Below are 18742 nucleotides of genomic sequence, written 5' to 3' on the forward strand. Positions count from 1 at the left end.
TATAGCTCCTTGACTCAGCACCTTGCACTGCTATATTTCACACCTTTTTATCCACTCTGATCACACTGATATTCTGGATTATCTTCCAGGTTTTTGCAGTTAACTAAGTCAATATCTACCCTTCTTAGAACTACAAATATAGCTAAGCGCTAAGACCAAAACTGGCAATGTCTTCTGAGGAAATTTTACTAGTGACACCTGTGGTCACAACAAAATTTAATAACTACAACCATCAGAAACAGCATAAGATTTCTGTGGAAAGCCAGCCCCTCCAATTTTTAATTCTTCCCACTTTCTACATAAACTTAACTTGATTGTGAAATGATTGTATTAAACACAGTGAAACAGTGGAGCATACTAAACATCAAGGTACAAAGCAAATATCAAGGAAACAGACATTAAATTTCATGCTTATATCATTTTTCAGATGATGGTATCTCTCTTCATAAATACTTCTCAATTTTGACTGAGTATCACCAGGCTTTAAATAGTGTCATTAACAAGTGCAAGTACATGAAGTAACATTTGCAGGGCAGCATCTGATAAGACTTTGTTTAGTGTTAAAATAGTCACATCTTTTTAGAAGTCCAACACTTTCATGGAGTTGTTAAGAAGCATGACTGAAATAATGGCTTATCATCTCCACAAAGGGATTTAAAGTACTTAGTAGAGTTAGAAAAGTTTCAGACACCTTATAGTTATTTATTGACCAAAAGCTATGATCACATGGATCTAAAATGCATAGAGAACAAATGTTTTTCCAGAAGAGGTATGGATTATTTGAAATCTTTGGCCTGCCCACCCCTGCCAAGCAGGGACACCTCTCTGGTAAGACTTGCACCTCTGACGTTACCCAGGACAGTACTGTTAACTAAAGTGCTGAACTTTTAACTTGAGCCCGATTGTTGCAGTAAGTGCATTTATCAACAGCAATTCCAAATTTGTTGTTATCTGTTGCCTTAATAAATCATCTGGGTTTTTTTCAACTTTGTAAAACTCTTTCAGTGAAAGTCCTTGAGAGGGATCTGACAGGCAAACTTGACTCTGAAGAGTGGCTGTATCCTCTAGATCTAAACTGCTGACCAGGTCTGAGACTAGGATTGGATCTAGCCAAACCTAGACTCCTCTCTGTGAATGAGTTTAGAAAGCAAGGGGATCCTTTCTGAACCTCATGATTCAACAGGAAGGCTTTCCCACTCTGGCCACGCATCAGACTCACACCCATTACGTGACAAAAAGATACAAAATTTGACTTGTCTTTTTAGAATATACTATGTACAGAATAGCACAAGATTTACAAGCAGACCTCAAGCAATGCAGGGTTAGAACTAAGTTTGTTGACTCACAAGCAGAGTTCGTTACCCAGTGTGCAAGAGCCAGTCTCACACAAGGGCCGAGATACCACGTATTGCAGGTCTGCACAGAGATGGATGCTAGGTGGTAAATCCACAAAGCTAGCATCTCTCTTAACACATAGTAAAACATTTTATAGACTTCGAACAATCGTTTACAATTATGTTTAGACACACTTAAGTCTCATTGGTTCTTCAGAGCCTCATCGCCATTTAAAGGTACAGTGCTCTTTTTTTCACCACACGTTCTGTGGGGAGGGGGCTTTGTTATTAAGGAGCTTTCTTTGTTCAAGGGTGGATATTTTAGTATGCTAATTAGGATAGTTCACACACAGGTCAACTAATTTTCTGTTTGGCTGGTTCTTGTGTCCCAGTTTGATATATTTATGGTGTCTAGTCCTTCTTCCAAGGCCACGTTTTCTTAACTGTAACATCCTGTTTTTCAAATTCTTTCTTGTTTTTTATTATAGATATTTACATACTTTGTCTAAATTTCAAGTTTGATCTAATACTGAGCCAGTCCACAGGTCCTTCATCCTGATCTCTGTAGTCCAGTTGTTACTACTTTCATCTTCCTACAGAACAGGATTTAAATCCAAACATCAACAAGGAAGTAAAAAAAACCCTAGCATTATCACAGTTATATATGCACATACACATAACTAAACCAAAATGATGTTCAGATAACTTCACTCATGCCAGTTCTCATTCTTTATATTAAGCCTAATCAATCTAACTTTAAGAATACAGGAAGTTAAAAATTCTAAGAATCATACTCTGTGTCAGCCCATCTTGTATAATGTTCCATCTTCAATGGCCAGCACAAGATAATCTAGCATGGATATCACATATCCTGGGTAAAGTATCATTCAAAATTCCACATTCCAGTAAACTGATTGTAACTTGGTTTTTTGTAACTCAGAGTAAGACATCATAAACAGCAATATTGCATGGCCATAATTCATAAGGTGCAAAACATACAAAACCCCCCAATCAATCAGCTTAACTGAAAATCCATTAAATAAATATAGAATCATGTACCAGTAGCCTGGTACATGTATAAAATTATAAATAGAGCAATTATTTCTCACTAGGAATGCAAGTACATTATTCTGAAAACTGAGCAGAAGGAAATCTAGCTATCTAAACTAGGCAATATGCTAAATGACAGTCTGAAGAGAAGTTATATCATCCTACTCAGAAAGGCAGAATCCCTACCAGTATTTTAGCCAATATGCCATCATCACTTGATTCCATGGTAATCACCGCTTTGTCTGTCTCAATTTCACACAAGGCATCTCCAGCATTCACTGTTTCACCTGCAAAATATAACAAAACTTAAAAATACTTAGCCTAAACTTTCATTTCCAAATAAAAACACTAAGATTCAGAGACACAAACTGCTGCACCAGAACATTTAAGATATTCCAAATACTTATGTTTACAGTAGGTTTTCCAAAAGGAAGAAGCACAAACACTTTTTTTTTATTATTTCCAGAACACCACCACTCAGTAACACTACAATGAATAAAACCCTGAGCCTTCCATATTCATTACTAGCCATGAGTCAAAGCAAGCTATTAAAGACAATGGCACAGGCAACATCTTCAACTAAGTACCAGAGTTCTCTAGTTTGTATCCACACTATTAAAGATACTCAAGTAAAAACCTAAGGAACTTTAATCTCTTTGGAAAGCATGTCTGCAAGTTTGTTTCCGCGATCTCCTATATAGTTAAAAAGGTGTATTAGAAACATACTTATCTTCGTGAACTAAAAATATGCACAACTGTTAGAAACTGCTTTTACTACATCACACAAATCTATGATTAAATTTGAAGTATACTCTTCCTTTGCTTTTCAAGTGTATCTATATCTGCTAGCTCATGATAAAGACATTATGGATATGGATTCTTTCAACAGATCAATTTATAATATCTTTACTAACATAAATTATTTATTAACTTAAAAAAATCAGGTACTACTTTTTGTACTCCCCTGCCAAGTTCCATAATAGGAACATCTATGGCTTAAAATTATGTAAGTGACTAAGTTTTGAATGTTTCCATTGTTCGCTACTGCAGAGATCACAAGCATCACACAACACTTCATTTTCCCCTTCTAATTCTGGGAGTCCTGAAACAGGAAATACTTATTTAATAAGAAGTGTTTATCTCTTACCTAAATACAGGAAATTAACTGCACTAGGTTTATTCTCATGCTTAAGCACAACAGAGTGATATCAGGAATTAAATTAAATGCTTAGACAGGTAATAACATTGCAGCATTTCTGGTACTGGGGAAATATTAAAATTTTATTTCACGTAAAAGTTGTAATCATGCGTTAGGCTTATATGTATTGTCCCTATTTTTCAGTGCTCTGTAAGGAAAAGGTTATCCTATTTTGTTGGAGGCCAAAACATTTGACTACCTCAACATTTTTCAATGTAATTTCTATTTTAATGTTGGCCATAGTCAAAAATGTTCCTATGATGGAACTTGGCAGGGGATTACACAAACTAGGACCTGATCTTTTTAATTTAATAATCTAATTGCCACACTGTACTTTGCAATAACTAGAGTATAAACATTTTATATAACAGGAAGTGAAAATTCCAGGCTCTATACCATTGTTTTAATTCCATTAGATCATTAATTCAAGTAGCCCATGTATCAGACCATTAGGTAAGTACTTTACAGATGTTAAGAAATCAAACTGTTGGGCAAATTCTTTAACCTAAAGAGCTAAGACAGGCAAGCAGAAAGGAGCTTAACTCTGTCTTAATTAGTCTCTTCTCCCAACCTGTAATCAGACTGTGTGTGTTCTGCACCATTAAATAGAAATCTCAGTGCTAAGCAACCTGCAGCTGTAACTCCAACAGTGCAAGCCAGTCAAACCAAGTACCTTTATCCATGTCTTTGTCACATATGACACATCTCTTAACTTGGATACGTGAGGCTGTTCACAGAAAGCTATAGGATTCCCTTACGCTGGGGAAGTGTCGTGGTTTAGCCCCAGCTGGCAACTAAGTACCAGCAGCCTCTTGCTCACTCCCCCTGGCCCCTGGTGGATGGGGAGCAGAATTGGAAAAGGTAAAACCCACCGGCTGAGATAAAGACAGTTTAATAATTGAAATAAAGTATACTACTGATACTAATAATAATAACTGTAAAGAAAATGATAACAGAAAGAGGTAGAGAAACAAAATTCAAGGGAAAAAAAAAAACGTCCAAGTGATGCACAATACAACTGCTCACCACCCACTGACCGATGCCCACCCAGTCCCCAAGCAGCAACCTGCACCCCTCCAACTACATTGCCCTAGTTTACGTACTGACCATGACATCATATGGTATGGAATAACCCTTTGACTAGTCTGGGTCAGCTGTCCTGGCTGTGTCCCCTCACAACTTCTTGTGTCCCCCCAGCCCTCTCACTGGAAGGGCCCATAAAACTGAAAAGTCCTTGACTCAGTAGAAACATTACCCAGCAACAACTAAAAACATCAGTGTGTTATCAACATTATTCTCACACTAAATCCAAAACACAGAACTGCACCAGCTACTAGGAAGAAAATTAACTCTGTCCCAGTCAAATCCAGGACAGGAAGGCAAGAGGAAAAGTCTTCAGAGAACTGGGTAAACCACTTTTCCACTACTATTTTTGTTTTCCTTTCACTGCTGCAGCGAATAAATGGGCCCAAGTTTGGAATGCAATTGATTAAATGCAATTTTAAGAATACTTCATAGCAGCATTCAAAAATTTCATGTGTTTCAGTACCAAAATGCAATGGAAAGGATCATCATTATTTTCATTAGACATTGCAAAATTTGTGACAGCTCCTAAATGATGTGCATTTTGATGTCAATTATAAATCAGCTTTCCCAATAGATAACACTGGAAAGAACACTTTTGCAGAGCACATCTTTGCTCTTACACTTTCTAATGAGAGAACAGTATTTGCAACATAAGTTGCATGAATGCCAGCTCTCAGAGATTACATATAACGCCCTTGAAAAATCGTGAGTGGGGTTTGCTTGTTTGGTTCATTTTTTTAAAGTGGTTGAGTTCTTACAGATAGGCTGAATGATTAGGATCTCTACCGAAGCCAAGTATCCCTCTAGATAACATCCAACTGGCATTCAAAAGCCTACATGCTCTGTTCGATTACTGACAGACAAGTATCCAAATCACAAGACACAAAGTGCATTCCTTGATGTACTCTGCAAATCAAATCAAAGCTGTCTGAGCATAAAGACCCTCTGGAATCTGACTGAGAAGTCCCTGGAGGTGATGTTTCAGAAGGTGGCAAAGATGTACTGCATGAGGAAACTGCTAGCACTGTTGCTTATTCCGCTTCCTGCCCACAATAACAACAGGATTTCAGTCTCCTGGGCCATCAGTCTATCATCTTTCATCAACATTAAATTCATACATAATAAATAAAAGTTTTTAGAAACACAGTTTATTTTTATGAGAATTACTTTATTACCCACAGGAATCAATACAAAACTGCATTAACAATGAGAAGGAAATAGTAAAGCTGTCAACTAAGTTCAGCATTTTTCCTTCTGCAGTACTGAAACCAGACCACAAAATGAAAACATTTGACATTTACACAAAGAGCAGAAAAATCATAATAGCATTCTACTGACCTCTGCTGGTTATACAGTGGGAAAAACATTTCATATGCCATCATCAGCTTGCTTCTTCCAATTGCTTTAAAATATTTATTTTCTTAGATATGAGATTATCAAACATTTATATCCAGTAATGCCACTACATTTAGATGGCCAAGTCACTGGAGGATTATGCAGTTATGAGCATCCCTTGCAGACAGAAGGGGTATAAGCATTAAATCACATTGGTTTTTTTCTTCAAAATTTATCTTCACATTTTTATTATGATTATTTTCCAGACTGCCAGAGGAAAAAAATATACATAGGAACTAATTACAGTCACAGACATGCCAAATATCACTCAAGCTCAAGATAGGTGCATCCTCATGAGTAAGAAACCAAGCAGGAGCCCTGCATGGATGAGTAAGGAGATTCTGGCAGAAATCAAACAGAAGAAGGAAGTTTATGGGATGTGGAAAAAGGGACAGGCCACTTGGGGGAGAAATACAAGGATGTTATCAGAACATGCAGGGAGGTGATGAGGAAAGCTAAGCTCCATTTAGAATTAAATCTGGAAAGGGAGGTCAAGGACAACAAAAAAAAAAGCTTATTTAATTACATCAGCAGGAAGAGTATGACTAGGGAAAATGTGGGCCCACTGCTGAATGTGGTGGGTGCCCTGGTGACAAAGGACACAGAGGAGGAGTTTCTGAATGCCACCTTTGCTTCAGTCTTCACTGCCAAGGCCGGCCCTCTGGTTCCCCAGACCGTGGAGGCAAAAGAGGAAATCTGGAAAAAGGAGAACTTCCCCTTGGTCAAGGAGGATCATGTTAGAGATCACTTAAGCAAACCTGACACCCACAAATCCGTGAGCCCCGATGGGATGCACCCCCAAGTGCTGAGGGAGCTGGCAGATGTTATTGCCAAATCACCCTCCAACATCTGGGAAAGGTCATGGAGAACAGGAGAGGTGCCCGAGGAGTTCAGTAGTCAAAAAGGGCAAGAAGGACGACCCAGGAAACTACAGGCCATGAACCTCACCTCCACCCCTGGAAAGGTGATGGAACAGCTCATCCTGGAGGTCATCTCTAAGCATGCAGAGGAAAAGAAGGTCATCAGGAACAGCCAGTGTGGATTCACCAAGGGGAAATCATGCCTGACCAGCCTGATAGCCTTCTATGATGGAATGACTGGCCGGGCAGACAAGGGGAGAGCGGTGGATGTGGCCTACCTTGACCTCAGCAAGGCTTTTGACACTGTCTCCCATAACATACTCATACAAAAACTCAGGAAGTGTGGACTAGATGAGTGGACAGTGAGGGGGACTGAGAACTGGCTGAATGGCAGAGCTCAGAGGGTTGTGATCAATGGCAGAATCCAGCTGGAGGCCTTTAGCTAGTGGTGTTCACCAGGGGACAGTGCTGGGTCCAATCCGGTTCAACTTACTCATCAGTGCCCTGGATGAGGGGACAGAATGTGCCCTCAGCAAGTTTGCTGATACAGAACTGGGAGGAGCGGCTGACCCACCAGAAGGCTGCGCTGCCATTCAGCGAGACCTGGGCAGGCTGGAGAGCTGGGCAGAGAGGAACCTCACAAAGTTCAATGAAGGCAAGTGTAAGGTCCTGCACCTGGGGAGGAACAACCCCCCACACACCAGCACAGGCTGGGGACTGACCTCCTGGGAGGCAGCTCTGCCGAGAAGGACCTGGGAGTGCTGGTGGGCAGCAAGTTGCCCATGAGCCAGCAGTGAGCCCTGTGGCCAAGACGGCCAGTGGGACCCTGGGGTGCATTAGAAGCAGTGTGGCCAGCAGGTCAAGGGAGGTGATCCTCCCCCTCTGCTCTGCCCTGGTGGAGCCACATCTGGAGTGCCGTGTCCAGTTGTGGGCTCCCCAGTTCAAGAGATACAGGAAACCACGGGAGGGGGTCCAGCAGAGGGCTGCAAAGATGCTGAGGGGACTGGAGCATCTCCCTTGTGAGGAAAGGCTGAGAGAGCTGGGCCTGTGTAGCCTGGAGAAGAGAAGACTGAGAGGGGATCTTATCGATGTCTACAAATATCTGAAGGGTGAGTGTCAAGAGGATGGGGCCAGGCTCTTTTCAGTAGTGCCCAGCCACAGGACAAGGGGCAATGGGCTGCAACACAAGAAGTTCCTTCTGAATACGAGGAAGACCTTCTTTACTTTGAGGGTGACAGAGCACTGGAACAGGCTGCCCAGAGAGGCTGTGGAGTGTCCTTCTCTGGAGACATTCAAAACTTGCCTGGACATGACTCTCTGCAACAGTCTCTAGGTGAACCTGCTTTAGCAGGGGGTTGGACTAGATGATCTCCAGAGGTCCCTTCCAAGCCTGAACATTCTGTGATCCTGTGATTCAGTTTTGGTCTTGTTTCTAAATAGAAAGTAGAGCAATAGAAATCCTAAAATATTTTTTATTTTAACTTAACTAACATAGGAGCTTCTTTTTCTCCTTTTGTAATAGGGTGGAAGTGTAGTGGAAAGACTGAGAAAAACCATTGTATAGATGTTACGTCTTAAGACCTTTTCATAATGAAATTGATTCATTTATGTTGTGGCGTCAACTGGAATCTACTTCAATTCCTATCGTGCTCTCTTCTGTGCTTTCTCTTGCAATTTTGAATGTTATATTTACTGCAAAGCAGACTACTGTTCATTTTTTATGTTATTGTTATTTACAGTTATTGACAACTAATGAATAGAAAAAGGACTTTGGATTGTTCCTTCCTTTCTGTATAATCTTTGACTTGATACTTGACTCACTGAAGCTTCAAGTTTCAAGAACTGCTTTCTACAGACATGCTGCCATATTTCCTAGCAAATTCTGCAGAAATTCTTACTAGAAGCTTTACAAGCAAAAGGTCATGTCCAGTACTGGAGCAACAAGCTGCTTTCTGGCCACCTCTCAAAATGTATTCAAAATATATAAAAGCAAAGTACTCCAGCAGCACAATGATGGAGGCTGTATGAACACTTAGAAGACTAGCCAAAGGAAATGGCTTATTTAGGCAGAATAGTCAAAACACACATTTAGCTCACCAAATTGTGTCTCTCAAAGATAATATGCTTTAAGAGATTTTCTTTTCTCCAAACACATTCATCTCTTTAACAAATGTAAAAATGTTTGAGAACAAGATATATTCCTACAGTCATCTAAAACTCCACAACGCATCCTATACCAATGGACAAATGCTACCTGGAATCCAAAACTACAGTAAAAACACAGGTTTAGTATTAAATTGGAGAGGGGGAAGGATAGGAGGAGAGGGGAGAAGGATTTCCTGGCAGAACAGGGACTGCTGATTCTTCTGCAGATCATTTTTCATTTACATATAAACTATGTGAAGTGAGAACATACACCCAGACTATTTCTCTAGCTGCTCCAATGTATTTTAACAGAAGTACATTGCTTTTCAGTTGTCAGAGCACAGAGAACCTAAGATAACCAAGGTTGTTAGGCTTTTTTTGGAGGAGTAGTTTGGGTTTTATTTTGGGGTGTTTTTTTTCTTGGAAAGAGATTGCCCCATTTGCAATTTGGGTTATGAAAGTAATTTACATTTTTCTATCAGCTTTAATTGTAGACTATTGCTTAGATATTTAAGTGCTGAATAAAACTATAAAAACACCTCTGTAATGTAGTGGAATAATGAAACAGAGACCTTCCCTGAAGTCAAAGGCTCTCAGCTTTCCAAAGTTACTGGTCTGTATGACAACACTGGGAATTAAAAACAACACACACACACTCACAGCCTCGAACAGCCTAATGGAAGCTTTTCAAAAATATGACTGATGCAACCTTTTGAAAGGGAACTAAAGGAAAAACATTTCAAGAACAAACAATTTCAAAGTGAGTATTGTTCAGGAAGACAGCATCCATATACCAAACATTTTGCTTCAAAATACTAAAACAGAAAGAATGATCTTATTCTGTAAGAATAGATTTGTATAGCTGAAGAATTACAAACATGGCCATAGAAAATGCTATCTTACCTTCCTTTTTTAACCATTTCACAATGTTTCCTTCTTCCATTGTAGGAGAAAGTGCAGGCATGAGAACTTTAATACCAGGTGTACCTGTAAAACAAACACATAATTATCTAGACTAAATATTTTTTCAGTACACTTACTTTCTCAGTCAACTGCTTAACACAAATGGAAGTAACTGTCTTTCAGATTTATGCACTTTTGAACAAAAGATTCACTATGATGCTCTTTTCTTATGAAAAGTATGCACTCCCAAGAGCACCAAGGAAAACAAGGCACTAAATATAGAACCTCTATGTTACAGAGGGAACAGGAGCTATTGTATTAAGTCATAAATAATACAAAGCATTAAGCAAACTAAACTCTACCTTAAGTAAAAATATATATAGAAACTTTTGCTTTGATGAAGATGACTTTATATACTCACACTGCTTCAGCTTTGATTCAATTAATTTTTAATGGAAACTTTCTCCACAACCAAGTCTTAGTCCATTATTAAAAATACATAAAGTAGTATTTCAAGTACCCTCTCAGTTCAGCCTGATCTACTGAACAATCCTACAACGGATGCAAGCGAAATAGAGTTACATACCTTCTGCCCAACAGAAATGTAAACAGAAAAAAATCTACAACTTGGTTAGAGCACTAACTACACACAAGCCACCATGTGTAGAACGAAAAAGCAGCTATAAAATACAAATATACATTGGGGGGCGGGGGGGGGGGGGGGGGGGGGGGGGGAAGAGCAGCTAGCATGGAGCTGTGATTTTAATTTTTTATTCCCCCCTTGCCCCTGACATGCCATAACTTTTAAAGCTGCCAGCTATCGCACCCTGACTCTTGCGTATCAGGGACATATGTACTAAACCAAACCACATTTCCATTTTGGGGGGATTTCCACACATGATCCTGCATACGCTTGCTTCTGCCCTGTTAGGGTCATTGAGCAAAACCTTGAATAAAACACTGTGCCGCAGTCTGTCACAGAAGTGAATGAGATGAGTCTCAAAGACTTGTCCTCTCATTTCCTGCTTGCCGGGCAGGAAGGAAGTCTGAGCATAAGACTTGTCAGGTATAAGCCCAGAGGAGAGAACACACAGACACATGCACGCACAGCTATCTCAGTGCTCAAGATAGGCTGAAATTGCTGCAATCACAAGAAATTGGGTGACAGTTATTGATACGTTCCTTGTTGATGAACCATGATGTGCTACAGAGCATAGTGTAACTCCACCCACAAATTCCTCAGTAGTGTTAACTAGGAAGAAAAACTATGGTAATGCAGTGTACCAGCAGTATGATTATGAATGTATGACCAGAGTACCAACCAGGCTGGCATCTTCTCTTCTGCCTCAGTGTACTTTATCCATCCTCAGGCTTCTAGTCATGGGTATGCATGTGTGAGGACAGAGTGGGGTGTAAATGTGCGGAACATATCTAGACAATTGCTAGAATGCTTTCCAGCTTTTAGCCAAAGGCTAGATACTTATATCTTGATTATAACCTCTGTCTTAATGCTGAACTGCAGAATTAAGAGCATGCAAGGCAAACTGTGTAATTCCATTCCCCAAAGCTCAAGCATTAAAAAAAAAAGAAATGGGAATTCAGAGTCCTGAATTCCTAGACCAGAAGTTTGGTTGGTGTCCAGTTTTGCCTGGGACAGAGTTAATTTTCTTCCTAGTAGCTGGTGCAGTGCTGTGTTTTGGATTTAGTGTGAGAACAATGTTGATAACACACCGATGCTTTTTGTTGTTGCTGGGTAATGGTCATACTAAGTCAAGGACTTTTCAGTTTCTCAGGCCCTGCCAGCGAGAGGGCTGGAGGGGCACAAGAAATTGGGAAGGGACACAGCCAGGACAGATGACCCAAACTAGCCAAAGGGATATTCCATACCATATGATGTCATGCTGAGTAGATATAAGCTAATGGAAAAAGAAGGAGGTGGGAGGGACATTTACCATTATGGTGCTTGTTTTCCCAAGTAACTGTTACATGTGATGGAGCTCAGCTTTCCTGGAGATGAGTGAACACCTGCCTACTGATGGGAAGTGGTGAATGAATTCCTTGGTTTTGCTTGCGTGCACAGCTTTTGCTTTACCTATTAAACTGTCTTTATCTCAACCCACAAGCTTTCTCGCTTTTACTCTTCTGATCCTCTCCCCCATCCCACTGTGGGGGGAGTGAGTGAGTGAGTGGCTCCGTGTGGTGCTTAGTTACAGGCCAGGATTAAACCATGACAGTTGGTCTTGTCAGAATCCACCACGAACACTACATCCCCCTTTCTCCTGTCCTCCTCCTCTTTGCTGCAGGCTGTGGAATTTTTTCTAGATGGCAGATTAAATAATATATTTTAAATTAATAAAGCTCCCCTGATCCTAGTACTCCAGACACTGATGATCTACCTTTTTCACTGATAAACTTTTCCAATGCTTATTTATCCTTTCTGCTAGGAAACTATCTACTTTGCAGAATGAAATTGCCTAATTTCAAGTTTCAGTGATTGTATCTTATGCCTGTTAAAAAGCTTGAAAGATTTCTCATTACAGAGATTCTTCTCATCAGTGAGTGTCTATATATATAGACCAGGTAAATTCTTACCCTTTTCTTCCCTTTGACAAGCAAAATAAAAATATCTGAGAAGTCCAACGTATTTAAGCAACACAACATCACAACCACTCTGGCCCTACAACACCATGTACTAAACACAGCTAGCTAGCCCATCACTTCAGTCTCCCAGTTGACTAAATTTGTTTAGTAAACCCATACATAGAAGGAACTGGCACTGCCCAGCAGCAAGCTGCATGCCATGTTAAGAGGGATTCTTCTGAGGACAGGGTTTGTGATGCAGCACATTCCCTGGCTTCATAGTACACTACATCTCTTGCTATTTGATCCAGTATATCAAAGTAGTAATCTGACATACAGCTTGTAATACAAAAGATACTATCTTTTTGACCTTTTAAGGATAGTTAAAAGGCTGAATAAACATATCTTTATTCAGATACTATTTTTAAGAGTCATTTTCCAGCACTTGAAAGATTTTTGAGGTTCTTTCTTTAACTTTTCAATCTGAATCTGTATTCAGTTAAAGAACAGAAACAGAAACATAGAAAGTACGTTGTATACAACAGCAAGAATCAATTCTACTTCATATTCCCTTGTCTCTAATGCTCACCATTAAGGCTTATTATCATTCAATAGGCAACAATACCACATTTCTCCCAGTTGCTGTATTGCTTAGAGTAATCATGAACAGCTTTAAAACCTTAGAAATTAATCCTTCCCCCCCATTATTTGGAAGGTGAAGGAAAAAAAAACCCTAGAATTTTGAGCTGAAAAGCATGTGTCACCTAGAGTAAGAATGCCTCTTATCTTTACTTCCAAGTCCTAAGAGTTACCATGGTTAAGATTTCAGAGAACACAAAGACAGAAGTGAAACTTCAACTAATACACAATGATTTAAAGGAATTAAAACTGTCCACCTACATTCTGTAATTCATTAATGTTAATACATCCAATACATCTGACCTTGTCTTTCTCATTGCAATAGAATTATGAAAGAATAAATCACTACTCTTGTAAAAGAATGTAGGTATTCAACCATAAATATTTCAGAGATTAGGTAGAGTGAAAGACATTACATAGAAATAATGGAAAAACTATTTTCATTATTTCCATTACTATTTAAACTCTCTTCCCACACCCAACTAGCAGAAGGACCTCATGGCAGTGACTCGGGGAGCAAAGTCCCTCCTACTGTAAGAGATCAGGTTTGTGACCACCCGAGGAACCTCAACACAGGTAACTCTAGCATGCATCTTGCTGGGTCCCATAGAGTCCTGAGAGAATCGGCTGATGTAGCTGCCAAGCCACCCTCCATGGTATTTAAAAAGTCATGGCAGCCAGGTGAAGTCCCTGGTCACTGGAAAAAGGGAAACATCGCAGCCATTTTTAAAAAGGGTAGAAAGGAGGACCCTGGGAACTACCGACCTATCGGCCGCACCTCTGTGCCTGGGAAGATCATGAAACAGACCCTCCTAGGAGCTGTGCTACAGCACATGGAGAACAGGGAGGTGATTCGAGACAGCCAGCATGGCTTCACCAAGGGCAAGGCCTGCCTCACCAACCTAGCAGCCTTCTACGCTGGAGTGACTACCTCAGGGCACAAGGGAAGAGCTACAGATGCTGCCTATCTGCACTTCTGTAAGGCACAATCCCCCACAACACCCTTCTCTCTAAACTGGGGAGCTATGGATTCCATGGGTGGACTGTTTGGTGACTGAGGAATTGGCTGGATGGCCACATCCAGAGGGTAGTGGTCAATGGCTCCACGTCCAGATAAAGACGGGTGATGAGTGGTGCCCCTCAGGGGTCCACATTGGGACCAGTACTGTTCAATATCTTCATCAATGATACAGACAGTGGGATGCACTCTCAGCAAGTTTGCAGATGACACCAAGGTGAGTGGTGCAGTTGGCACACCTGAGGGATGGGATGCCATCCAGAGGGACCAGCACAAGCTCAAGAAGCAGCCCATGTGAACTTCATGAGATTCAACAAGGCCAGGTGCAAGGTCCTGGACCTGGGTCAGAGAAACCCCCAGTATCACTACAGGCTGGGGGATGAAGGGATTGTGAGCAGCACTGCCAAGAAGGACTTGCGGTACCGACGCATGAAAAATTGGCCATGAACCAACAATGTGCACTCACAGCCTAGAAAGCCAACTGTATCCTGGGAAACATTAAAAGAAGCATGGTCAGTCTCTTGAGGGAAGTAATTCTGCCCCTCTAATCTGCTCTGGTGAGACCCCACTAGGAGTACTGTATATAGCTCTGCGGTCCTTGGTACATGAAAGACAGGGACCTGTTGGAGCAGGTCCAGAGGAGGCCCATAAAGATAGTCAGAGGGATGGAACATGTACCTCTCCTATGAAGAAACATCTCTCAGCCTTTCCTCACAAGGGAGATGCTCCAGTCCCCATAATCATCTTTGTAGCCCTCTGGACCTTCTCCAGTGGTTCCATGTGTCTCTTGAACTGGGGAGCCCACAACTAGACACGGCACTCCAGATGCAGCCCCACCAGGGCAGAGCAGAGGGGGAGGATCACTTCCCTTGACCTGCTGGCCACACTGCTTCTGATGCACCCCAGGGTCCCATGGGCCTCCTTGGCCACAAGGGCTCACTGCTGGCTCATGGGCAACTTGCTGCCCACCAGCACTCCCAGGTCCTTCTCGGAAGAGCTGCCTTCCAGCTGGTCAAGCCCTAGCCCATACTGGTGTGTGAGGTTGTTCCTCCCCAGGTGCAGGACCCTACACTTGCCTTTATTGAACTTCATTAGGTTCCTCTCCGCCCAAGTCTCCAGCCTGTCCAGGTTTCGCTGAATGGCAGTGCAGCCTTCTGGTGGATCATCCCTCCCTGCTTTGTATCATCAACTGTATAAAAAAATAAATAAAATAAACAGGAAACAGAGGAGAAAAAAGTATCCAAAAAATCAAAGCATGTGCCAAAATTCAAAAAGAGAAACTGCAATTTTCCATACTATTGTGCCTCACTGCAAGAATTGTATCTCAAAGTGACCCGAGAAGATACAAGACTTTAATAGCCAATAGAGTAGGCTAACAGTGTTCTCAGGTACTTAACAACTTCTTACTAACAATCACACTACAACAAAACCACACCACACAGAATAAACCCACTTATCACTAGATAGAAATGGCAAAACCTCTACTGAGTAGATCAGAGAAGTATTCACAATCGTAGCTAAATAAAAATTTCCTTCATCCTTCCCCAGCTTTTCAACACTTATGCAGAATATTTGGCTTGTAATAAAAGCTGCTTGTTATTATTACATAGGTAAGTTTTCCTGCTACTGGAGCAAGCCCAATACATCATATAGCTTAAAGGAAAATTATTTTTTTAAAAAACACAACAAAATAACAAAAACAAAACGCTACAATGTTCTGCTGCTACTGTTTCGAAAGATATGGGGAACTGATGGCTACTCAGCTGCTTCAGCAGGCAAGACAATATAAACCCTCTTAATGAGATACATAATGTTATCTCCAGATCACCGATGTGCTAGTGGAATAGTTCACTCTGCATCAAATCAAAACGAAAGAACATCCATCTTTCCACTTCTAGTCTCATGCTTTATGTTGTAACTCAAATAGCCTTCTTTCTCTTCTCAACCTATGGACACACTTCAGTGTAATTCTATCCTCACAAATCTACAAGTATATTTAGAAATTGTAATAAAAATAAACTATCCCTATGTTCCACTTTCGCTGAAGATGCTGCATACAAGGCCTTGCAAGCTGCAGGTAATGACGTTTACTACTACCTAGAAGACTGCTAACCTTTTACTTCAAAACATAATTACATATAAATATTGTACTATTCTATGTAGTGATTTCATTCAGAAGATGAAATATCTGGCTGTAGAAGTCTGAATTGTCCCTGCAGACTTAAAACATATTGCAATATGACTGCTAACATCATAGATGTTTTCCATTAAACTGTTCACTGCAAGTTCAACATACTGCTTAAGTTACAAAACAATGCACATGTGGAAACATTTTGTTTCCCAAATGGATTCAAACAAAAAAAACCCACCACACCACAGGTCTTAATTTAAAAAGACAACACCAGCTTACTTATAGCTGCTAAGCGTTAGCATTTGAAATTCTGCTGTATTGTCCCACACAGGAGTTACATACATTTTTAATCTATTTTATTGTAAGGCTTAAAAAAACTTCACATAAGCTGTAGCTGCTAGTTTGAAGAAAATCTGTGTATCCAAGAGAATTTGTTCTTGGTGACATATTTTACGAATCCAGTTGAGTCTTGGCACGATGTTTCTGCCTCCTTCCTTCTCCACGAAGAGATTCAATGCATGCTTAGGCTATCAGACTGAAGAGCAGCACTTTAAGAGGAGAGCAGACCAGCAGACCTCTGTAATATCCCGTTAACTACAATTGAAGAATCCCATTGACAGTGAATTTTGTACTTAAACTTATTCAGCCTAACACAGGTTCAATGCCTCTTTTTAACATACTTTGATATGGAAAATAGCTACAGCATTGTCAAACCAACAGAACTGCAATGAACTGAAGACAATGCCTTAAGTGCCCCACTGGAGAGAGATTTCGTGACTTCCTAAACCATATTCTGTAGCCAGTAGAGAACTGCAAGATTTACTCCAACCTGGTATCAATTATAAGATTAAGAAATATTAAAAACACAGAAAAATTGACAGACCTCTCACATAAACGTTCATTCTATTTTTCTTTCTTCCTTGCAACCAACAAACTAGGAATTCAATTCTGAATTAATAGTTCTGACTATGCAAAACATCTTTCTCCCTATTGTATCACCACCACAGAGAGGGACAGAAACATATAAAAAAGCAAAAAACTGAAGCGACACAACAAAAACTAGATCCACATGAGCCAATACTTTTTCAAACAGTGGTATTTTCAGAAACATACATGTGGAGAAATAAGACTAATGCTAAAATAATACTGACTTAACTTTAAACTCTCAAACTAGGAACCAAGAGCGAGTTTCATGTCCAGAAGAGCTGTATTTTACAAGAGAAGTTATGAGTTTTCTCTTTGTTTTCTTTTTAGAGGCTACAGTAAACATTTAAGAAGAATGGTGTCACCGAGATATGCACCACCTTAAAAGCAGTCAGGAATACCAAGAGGGTTCAAAGAAGTAAGTCAATGAGGAAAGCCTGAACATGTTAAATGTGTGATATATCCACCTTAATACCAAAAGCTTACTGTAAGGAAGAAAAAGATTCCACATCTAAAATTAATAACTTTAGTCCAGCTATGTATTAAATAAGCCTTTCTCACCATGAAGATATACAGACTATAACAGATCGCCTAGGAGGACCATAGACAAGAAGTCTTTAAGGAGTTAGATAATAAGACTAACGCAGAGCTAGCTAACCCTGCATCTGACAAAAAGACAAACATATACTTTATGAAGAATGAAGCAATAGCTTTCTAATAAAATTTGAAATTAAATAACATTTGTTTCAAGAACAGGGATAGCCTTCCTTATATTATACACAGCTTTGTTATATTATACACAGTTTTGCAAAGAAAAATATGTTCATGCTGCAAAGCAAAAGACAACCAGTGCTGGAAAGAAGGGTGTACTGAGATCTAAAGCACAACCATTAACAAGTCTCTAAACTACTACCGAGTTTTCTGGTAAAATGCACCTATTTTTATGACACAAGGTTAGCAAGAGCTCACTTCATTATAAGTGCACTTAAACCCCAAGGAGTTCAGGTATTTTAAGCTCCATATCACACCAGTACCTATTAACGATGTACCTGATTACTGTTTAAATGTCTTACAAGCTGTAACTAACAGATCAAGTAGGGAAAGAAAACAAATCACGTTTAATTTGGGCACTAAAACTCTTCCCACACTTCAGAGACAAAGGAAGTAGTAAGTAGAAGATCCACCTAGTAATTCCGTAACAACAAACTCCTGAGACCAGAAAAAGTATCTTGAAAGGCTGTTGCCACAACTTATAGGCTGACTTCTATGTAGCAATGTACGCTAGACAAGCAATTATGAAAGTCAAACTCCATTCCTCCTTTAAAAAAAAATAACACAAAATATAGCTTCCCTGCCCTTCTCTAGCTACTTGAAACATTACTTGTAGAATAATAAGTTGACAGAAAAATGGTGGAATTGTCAAACATTTAAAAAAAACCAAACCCAAATACCTTCTCTTTTGTTACACCTAGAAAACAC

At 40.1% G+C, this 18742-nt stretch overlaps 1 protein-coding gene across 2 annotated transcripts in view; it reads right to left on the minus strand.

Moving 5' to 3' along the window:
• The window catches only part of PDHX (pyruvate dehydrogenase complex component X), a 47274-nt gene that overhangs the window by 27447 nt on the left and 1085 nt on the right, over positions 1–18742 (minus strand). For both annotated transcript variants that reach the window (XM_040599657.1, XM_040599658.1), the window contains 2 exons: positions 9972–10055; positions 2571–2671 (listed from right to left, as the gene is read on the minus strand). In XM_040599657.1, coding sequence (XP_040455591.1) covers positions 2571–2671; positions 9972–10055 — 185 coding nt within the window. The remainder of the gene's footprint in view (positions 1–2570; positions 2672–9971; positions 10056–18742) is intronic.

The sequence above is a fragment of the Falco naumanni genome, chromosome 7 (genome assembly GCF_017639655.2).
Source record: "Falco naumanni isolate bFalNau1 chromosome 7, bFalNau1.pat, whole genome shotgun sequence".
Taxonomy (NCBI): Eukaryota; Metazoa; Chordata; class Aves; order Falconiformes; family Falconidae; genus Falco; species Falco naumanni.